The 9574-nt window shown below is 36.4% G+C and overlaps 1 protein-coding gene across 1 annotated transcript in view; it reads left to right on the top strand.

Annotated features, from left to right (window-relative positions):
• Positions 1-8813, top strand: part of LOC106879769 (uncharacterized) — a 124107-nt gene extending 115294 nt beyond the window's left edge. Inside the window, exons 28-30 of the mRNA XM_014929460.3 lie at positions 1394-1630; positions 5892-5948; positions 8616-8813. Of these exons, the coding sequence (XP_014784946.1) occupies positions 1394-1630; positions 5892-5948; positions 8616-8758 (437 nt within the window). The 3' untranslated portion in view covers positions 8759-8813. The remainder of the gene's footprint in view (positions 1-1393; positions 1631-5891; positions 5949-8615) is intronic.
• The last annotated feature ends 761 nt before the right edge of the window (positions 8814-9574 follow it).

The raw sequence follows: 9574 nt of genomic DNA, 5'->3' as shown, positions 1-9574 counted from the left end.
CTTTATCTTTGTCTTTCTGCATATGTCTCGCCGACTCCAGAGGCACCTTTCTAGCTTTTTGAAAGCATCACTTGCTTTCCTAATTCTGTATGGAATTTCATTGTCCAAATTGCCATACCTATTAACAGTGCTTCCCAGGTAGACAAACTGATCAACTACACCAAGTCGTTTACCATACACATAGATATTTGGTTCAATATACTGCTTACCAGGAGCAGGTTGGTACATGACAACAGTTTTCTTGAGACTGATTATCAATCCTAAGGCAATGCAATGGCTATCAATCCTAAGGCAGAGAATGCATTCAAAATGTGTTGCATATCAATCTCTGTGTGCGCTACTAGATAACAAGCATCTGCATACAAAGGTCTCTTATGATAGGGGTAAATACCTTTGTTTTTGCAGCAAAGTGCCTGACATTAAATATGCCACTAGAGGTTCAATAATGGATGTAAACACCATATCTGCAATTTCTGAACGCAATACAGAAAACCATCACAAAATATATGGCAATTAGGGTCAGTGCCAGAATATTCCCCTGTTTCACTCCATTTTTTATTGAGATGGGCTCCAACATTTTACCTCTAACATTAATCCTACCCTTCATGTCTTCATGAAAAGACCTAACCAAAGCAAGGAACTTTTCAGGACAACCAAGTTTCTGGAGGACTTTCCACAGTGCATTTCTATTAACGGTATCGAAGGCTTTTGTCAGATTGACAAAAACCTGATATAAATCCAGACCCTGTTCCACACACTTCTCCTGAAGCTGTCTAGCTGAGAAGATCACATCAGCAGTGCCATCTCCCACATGAAAGCCAGATTGATTTTCTGGAAGAACACAATCTGCAACATGTTGCAGCAGACGATCCAGAAGCACTCTGAATAAAACCTTTCCTATGACAGAAAGCAATGATATTCCCCTATAGTTACCACAATCATTCCTGTTACCCTTTCCCTTATATAAGCTCTAGAGTGCTACTGGTACCATGTAGTCCAGTACAACCTGTTTCATGGTCAGGTTGTCAGCAAATAAACTGGCAACCCCACCAGGCTTGCTTGGTGAGGTGGGTGCTTGTTGAACACCCTGTGGGACAAAAAATAAGACCCATCAAAGGGCAGAGGAACATACATACATACATACATACATACATACATACATACATAAGCATACAAATATGCATCTATACCCATTTATCAATGCACACATACAGCTACAGATATAAGAATTTGGAGACACAGATAATAACTAATAGGCATAAGTAAATGCAATCCCAATTAAATATATTTATTACTTTTTGAAAGAATATATATTTATATATTTAAATATCGTTGCTAATATTCATTGGAAATTTTGAAATGTTGTCACTTAAATATCTGCATATATTTCCAGTTTCTCCTCTTCAACACTTTGTACATTCAACGACAAAGATGGAAAAGCTTAACAGTAATTTATTGGTAAAAAATATATCTCTAAAAGCATGTGCAAAGCTATGTATGGAAGATGAAGGATATGGTTGTATCAGCTTTAACTATTGTCCAGTAACATCAATATGTCAAATAACAGGAGCTAATCAAAAGACAATTAATATTGAAGCAAATATTGTGGCAAATTGTTCACATTATATAAGTAAGTATTTTGGTTTAAAGTTATTTAAAGCCAAATAATATTTTGTGTTTGCATACTGAAATGACAAAGAATCAAGCTATCTGATGCTCAGCCATACCCAAGAAAACCCATACTCCACAGCAGAAATATTAAGACTGATCCTTCTGGGTATGTAAAGCACCCATGGTGGTTCCATGTAAAAGTTCCCATGTGGTGCCATATAAAAGTGCCCATGCGGCAACACATAAAAGTGCCCATGCAGCATCATGTAAAAGCGTTCATGTAGTACCATGTAAAAGCACCAGTGTAGTGCTATGTAAAAGCACAGTGCCATGTAAAAGTATCCAGCAGACTTGCTAAAGTGTTTCCATGTCTACCTTCACCATGTCTACTATCACCAGTCACATCTTCAGTTGTCCTCTAGCTCAGGGGTTTTCAAACTGTGGTCCGCAAGGACAAGACAGGGGGTCTGTAGACAGCAAATACTTTTTATGGGCAATTTGATTTTATATATGTTTTTTTAATCGAAATCTTTTAATTGACAATAAACCTATTTGTTAAATACTGTTAAATAAATAAATGTAAAAATATATGTTATTTTAAGCAAATATTTATGTATAAATTTCATCAGCGTTTATAAGGGGGTCCCTAAGGTAAAGCCTGAAATATAAAGGGGTCCGCAAATCAAAAAGTTTGAAAACCCCTGCTCTAGCTCATTTGTACTAGCCTGGGAAGGAAGCTGAGTTGATAGCCTTGTGAAGGAATTTCCCAAGAGATTAACAGAGAGTATGCCCAAGCTACCTTAGATGTCTTATGAGTAGAGCTTGCTGCAGCAAGTTGATGCAACAGCATTGTTGTATTTCAGCAGTAGTGGTTAAAGACTTCAAGTTTTTGGAGATTTTCATCTTTCACTGGCCAAGACTTGCACCCACAGAGAAAGATGATCTATATTTTCCCAGCACTCATCTAATCAGATATTTATTTATTCTCATTACTTAACCATCAGAAAGGTGTTAAATTCAGTGAAAAATTCAGCTGAATTACTTAAATAGGAATATGTGGAAAATAAGACAAGTATAATCTCTATTGTCTATTTTAATGCATACATATGAGAGAGAGAGAGAGAGGGAGAGAGAGAGAGAGAGAGAGAGAGAGAGAGAGATGTTAGAATTGTATGTCTGCAAAATAAATGTTTTGCTGTCTCTCGTGTGTGTGTGTGTGTGTGTGTGTGTGTGTATGTGTATGTGTGTGTGTGTGAGTACATGCAATACCAGAGAATAAGAAGTGGTCTCCAAGTAAATTGAGACTACGGTCAAGATTTAATCCAGAGCTAGTGTTATTTTACTTTACTCATGACACTCATGTCCTCAATGAGGTCCTTCCTCTTTACTCAGAGCCTATGTACATTAATCAAAAGAAACAAAGTTTAAACTTGATGTGATTCATTTTCATTATGAGGTGCTTTGGACACATTATTTTTCATGTTGCATCACCATCAACTGAGCCTAATATTGTGTGTCAGACATAATTTCTTTATTTATAATTTTTGGTTGGCTGTTGTAAATTCTAAGCCTCTGAGATGCCTTTTATCTGAAAACCAAAATTTTAGTCATAAACTTCAGAAAGTTTTAGACAATGAACAGAGGATACTTTGTGCTATAATGTCATGGAACTTCCTCATTTAATATGCATAATTTATTCATATTGCATATTCATATCTGTGTAATACAAATGTACAGTGTGAGTAAATTGTGTATCAAATTTAGTGTTTGTACCATAATTTCCCTAAGCATTCATTAGCTAATAATTTTGATACCTTAACTGACATGTAACTGGCCTTTTATGCAGATCACTATCCAACTAACCATAAATAACCCATTCTTATCTAATATCCCAAGCTCTTTTGCACCACTGGACAATGGTTCTCAACTGGGGTCCATTTGGCCCCTGATGGTCCATATAAGATTATTAGGGGTCCACACAACAAAATGATAAATCAGAGATCAACAAAAGTATTTTAAGGACCCCTGAAAATGTTTTGCTTTAGATGTATATATTGGTATCTATTGCAAGAAACAGCTAGGTTTCTGTTGTGTCGACGCCCCCAAGCGAAGAAGTAGGATCGCCCAAGACATATAAATCGAGGTAGTCTGGCTGTGGTAGGTGTGTTGAGTAGCAGTCGAGTAGCAGCTGTGTAGTGGTTGAGTAGAGATCATCCGAAGGTGCTAGATAGCAGTAGCTTGAGACATAACAGTTTCTTTCTCTAACATTTTACATAGTTCAGCCTACAAGTTAATGTGAGAAAAACAAAATACAAATTTTGAAAGAAATTTCTATAAAACTAGCTTTTAAACATCAAATGGCTATGGGGGTCTACCAGAAAAAATAGTAATCAAAAAGTCCATAGATAAAAAATGGTTGAGAACGTCTGTTCTAGGATATAGCTTCTCACTTTTTACATGCATTTTCATAGTCCCCTTCTGATCATAGCTACATAACTTCACTTAAACCACCTCCAGAATTTCCAATATAAGTTATTCCTTGGGGGGGGGGGGGGGGTTCCAGAACATTTTGAGCATCAGATCAGTAAAGATTTTTGTGAAGATATTTTTGTACCAATTACACAAAATTGAGCTCGTGTGTGTTCTTGTTTTTTATTGAGCCTTTAGAACTCACCTGGGTGAATTCTAACCTGAAATAAACTTCCTAAACTGAAATTGTTGATAGATTCTCAAATGCAAAAACATTCAGTTCTGTATTTGAACTTTTTGTAATCTTTGAGGACTGTGAAGAAGAGAAAATGATGAACCCTGACTGGTTCACTAAAGTCTTCTGTGAATTCCCTGCTACATTGTTCTAAGATGACCTGAGCTATTACAGATTTTTTAGTTTCTTAGTGTCTTCCAAATTATAGAATGTAGAGCATCAACAGCATCCTAGGTCAATTAATGCAAAAATGTCATCCACTTAATGGATGCCATGAAAAATGTGAAACAAAGTCACAGGACATTATTTACATTATTTACATTTGACGGATATTTGTCCTCATCTTGTTTGTTGTTAACACATTTTCATAGTCCCCTTCTGATCATAGCTACAACAAACAAGATGAGGACAAATATCCGTCAAATGTAAATAATGTAAATAATTCCTCATCTCTTAAATATAGAACTGAAAGTCACAGGAGACAATTAAGAGAAGGATCCATTAAAATTATGTCCCTTGCTTCCAAAAAAGCCTAGATGAGTTGGGATATCAACAAAAAACGTGATGGGATCAATGTGTGTACAAGATTAATAGCTGTGTGTAGTGGGATTGGAGATGGAATTGGGCAAGTGCATATGCTTATGTATGTCTGTGTGTGTATGGTTTGCACACAGGCTGCGATGGTGGATAGACCAACAGTGGAGGTCCTATTGTTTATGATCATAGTGGATCCCATAAATAAGCAGGAACATCTCACCCCTGCACTTTTGGTAGGCATCCATGTGGAGATATTTTTTTTACGACAATTCTTTCTCTGCTAGGTATAGCCTGCACTTTCTACTACTGCTAAAATAAGGTTTGCACTTCCCCAGAATTTGCCACTTGATCTTGTATTCCATGGTGCTTTCCTTCAACAACCATATATGCATAACCAGGTCTGTAACATTGTGTCTCCCTCCTGGATATCACGGGAGGATTTATGGTTGTTAAATCTGGTCCTGAAAGGACCTTCTATCACAGCCATATACTTCTACATATTTGACTGCCTGTCGAGATTCTTTGATGACCCCTACATTAATAACTAGACTATATATATAAAGAGAGAATCATATCCAAGTGCAGTTGGCATAAGAACTCCAAAGGTAACAAATAAGGAATTTATATAACTTCATCAATAATAATTAATAAGCAGTAGTGTGTACAAAGCTTCTGCAGAAATCTGTGTACACAAAATTCCTCACTAAACTTATCAAATCTAACCTTGCTAAGCACTCTTGTTCATGGCTTTACAGTTTCTTAAAGACAGAAATTCATCTGTAGCTGGTGAGAAAATAAGACATCATCACAGGTTTCCTCTGCATCAATGAATGCATAATTCTTATGTAATTATCTCACTTAAAATGTATTATCACTTTTTGTTTTGAGCAAGTAAAATTGCATAAAAATAAATCTAAGTGGATTGTGAAATTTTCTTTTCTCTTTTATTTATGAAGCATAGTTATAAAAGCTCACAAACTAAAGTGTAACTTATCAACATCTTAAGCATGACAATTAACATTCTTTTTTTTATTTAAAGGACTTGATCCACCTTCTCCAGTGGCTTCAAAGATGATTGAAAAAAGTGGAAACAAAGGTAATATACACTTTATTAAAATTATAAATCTAGACTAATGCTGATAAAATACTAATACTCTTGATACTTTTAATAAAATGTCACCATCGTCAGTCTATCCCCGCCCCCCAAGATCTAATTTTAAGATGTAACAAATTAGGTAAATGCAGAATTGGAATGTATTGTCTCAAATTTCAAAGCAAACAAACATTTTTGATCATAGTCAATCATTAAGGCTGCTACTCCTTATAAGTTACCTTTAATGAAAATTGTTTTTATCTTAAAATACAAAACAGGTAGAATTAATAAACACATCTAATTATTAATAAGGTATCCTCATTAAAAGATATAAAGCTCTTCAAAATTTTATTAATAATAACAATACATGTGTAAGATTATATTATATTATATAATTATCTACTAATCTTTCTAAAAATTATATCTTGTTCTTTATTAATTTCATACAGGTTTAATAATAAACAGATGCTGTGTGTGAGTGTATGTATACATATATATATATATCATCATCATCGTTTAACGTCCGCTTTCCATGCTACCATGGGTTGGACGATTTGACTGAGGACTGGTGAAACCGGATGGCAACACCAGGCTCCAATCTAATTTGGTAGAGTTTCTACAGCTCGATGCCCTTCCTAACGCCAACCACTCAGAGAGTGTAGTGGGTGCTTTTACGTGTCACCCGCACGAAAACGGCCACGCTCGAAATGGTGTCTTTTATGTGCCACACGCACAAGCCAGTCCAGGGGCACTGGCAACGATCTCGCTCGAAAATCCTACGGGAGCCAGTCAGGCGGTACTGGCAACGGCCACGCTCAAAATGGTGCATCTCATGTGCCACCCGCACAAGAGCCAGTCCAGGGGCACTGGCAACGATCTTACTTGGCTTGCCGGGTCTTCTCACGCACAGCACATTTCCAAAGGTCTCGGTCAGTAGTCATCGCCTCAGTGAGGCCCAATGTACGAAGGTCTTGCCTCACCACCTCAGCCCAGGTCTTCCTGGGCCTACCTCTTCCACGGGTTCCCTCAACTGTTAGGGTGTGGCACTTTTTCATGCAGCTATCCTCATCCATTCTCAGGAGTGGCTGTGTGGTAAGTAGTTTGCTTACCAACCACATGGTCCCGGGTTCAGTCCCACTGTGCAGCACCTTGGGCAAGTGTCTTCTGCTATAGCCCCAGGCCGACCAAATCCTCGTGAGTGGATTTGGTAGACGGAAACTGAAAGAAGCCTGACGTATATGTATATATGTGTGTGTGTGTGTGTGTGTGTGTCTGTGTTTGTCCCCCCAACATTGCTTGACAACCGATGCTGGTGTGTTTATGTGCCCGTAACTTAGCGGTTCGGCAAAATAGATCAATAGAATAAGTACTAGGCTTACAAAGAATAAGTCCTGGGGTCGATTTCTTCGACTAAAGGTGGTGCTCCAGCATGACCACAGTCAAATAACTGAAACAAGTAAAAGAGTAAAGAGTATGTATATACATATATGTATATACATACATGTATGTACATATGTGCATCGATGATGATGAAGATGATGATGAAGATGATAATGATGATGATTATGATGATGAAGATATATATATGCAGGGTTGGCCAAAAGTCACCCGACCGTAAATCAAAATTCCATGAATACTATCCGTAATTTTGTATTTGACTACAATGGAAAAATGTGTCACTCAAGAAGGACTTCAGTTTGAAATTTAGATGCTTTTATTAAATTCATTCAGTTGTTAAGCATAAATAAATCTTAGAATTAAATGGTTTTGATTTACTGTCAGGTAACTTTTTACCAATCCTGTATATATATATATATATATATATATATATATATATATATATATATATATATATATATATATCATCATCATCATCGTCGTCGTCGTTTAACGTCTGCCTTCCATGCTAGCATGGGTTGGACTGTTTGACTGAGGACTGGTGAACCAGGAGGCGACACCAGGCTCCAATCTGATTTGGCAGAGTTTCTACAGCTGGATGCCCTTCCTAACGCCAACAACTCTGAGAGTGTAGTGGATGTTATTACGTGCCACCGGCACGAGGGCCAGTCAGGCGGTACTGGCGATGCCCACGCTCGAAATGGTGTATTTTACATGCCACCTGCACAGGAGCCAGTCCATCGGCACTGGCAACGATCTAGCTCGAATGTCTTTTCACGTGCCACCGGCACAAGTGCCAGGAAGGTGACGTTGGTAACGATCACGCTGATGCTGTATGTATGTATGTATGCACGTATGTATGTGTGTATGTATGAATGAATGTATGCATGTATGTATATATGCATGCATGTATGTATATATGCATGCATGCATGTACGTATGTATGCATGTATGCATGTATGTACATATGTATGTACGTACATATGTATGTGTGTACATATGTACGTATCTATATATGTATCTCTTTGGGTACATGTCTTTTTGTGTATACATGTGTGTGTGTGTGTGTGTGTATATATATATATATATATATATACACATAAGCATACATTCATACATACTCATATATGTATGAATGTGTGTATCTATGCATGCAAGCATGTATGTATGTGTGTGTGTATACCATATGTGTATGGTGTAACTGCTTCTCTCTACATCTTTTTTCCATGCATTTACATTTTATTTTGTTCTTTGATTTTCTTATATTAACAGGTAAACTTATTACCCTTGGCTTTGGTACATTTATAATTGGATGTCTACTAGGATTAATCACAATCTTTTTAATTCACAAGAATGCCTGTACTGTAAAAGACGACCCAATGAAAGTAAATTTTTATAAACTGGACAAAATATAAATCAAAATGTAAATCAAGTTTGATCAAATTACCTAATAAAGATTTTTATACGATTTCTCATATTTTGATGATTGCTTCTTTACCATGAAATATGCACTGCATCTACTTTACAAGTTTAATAAAAAGTTGACTAGTTAATTCATTTGCAACCAAACACTATTATTCACTTCTTTTAACACAAGTTAAGAAAATATTATAGTGATGAACCTGCTCCTGTTTTTTCTCCTTCAGCCTTTTTCTTTATCGTTTGTGTTTTCATCTTTAATCTTCATCATTAGTTTACTTTTACATTTGAAATTTTCTTCCATATTCACTCTACTTCTATCATCTTTTCCTTCCAAGTGTTGTTTTATCATTTTCACTTTATAATCTTTTATTGCAGCTAAATTTTCCTAATATTTAAATTTATTTTAAAGCTGCAAGCTGGCAGAATTGTTAGCATACCGAACAAAATGCTTGGCAGCATTTCATCCATCTTCACATTCTGAGTTCAAATTCTGCCAAGGTCAACTTTGCCTTTCATCCTTTTAGGGTTGATAAAATAAGTACCAGTTAAACAACAGGATTGGTGTAATTGACTTTCTCCATCCCTTGAAATTGCTGGCCTTGTGCCAAAATTTGAAACCAATATTTAAATTTACCTCAGTCCTGTTTTATACTGTGTTAAGCAAAAGATATGTATTCTTCAATTACTGACAAGCTGTCCAAAGCATAGATATGCAAATTAAGTGTGAATTCCTGGCTGCTTTATGGAGCAGTTGAATATTCTATACTCAGAGTTAAGAGCTTTCTAATATATAAAGATGCGTGTGTGTG

The sequence above is a fragment of the Octopus bimaculoides genome, chromosome 10 (assembly GCF_046866305.1).
Source record: "Octopus bimaculoides isolate indiv1 chromosome 10, ASM4686630v1, whole genome shotgun sequence".
Classification (NCBI taxonomy): Eukaryota; Metazoa; Mollusca; class Cephalopoda; order Octopoda; family Octopodidae; genus Octopus; species Octopus bimaculoides.
Note: the sequence above shows the minus strand (reverse complement) of the source record. Positions and strands in the feature narration are given on the sequence as shown.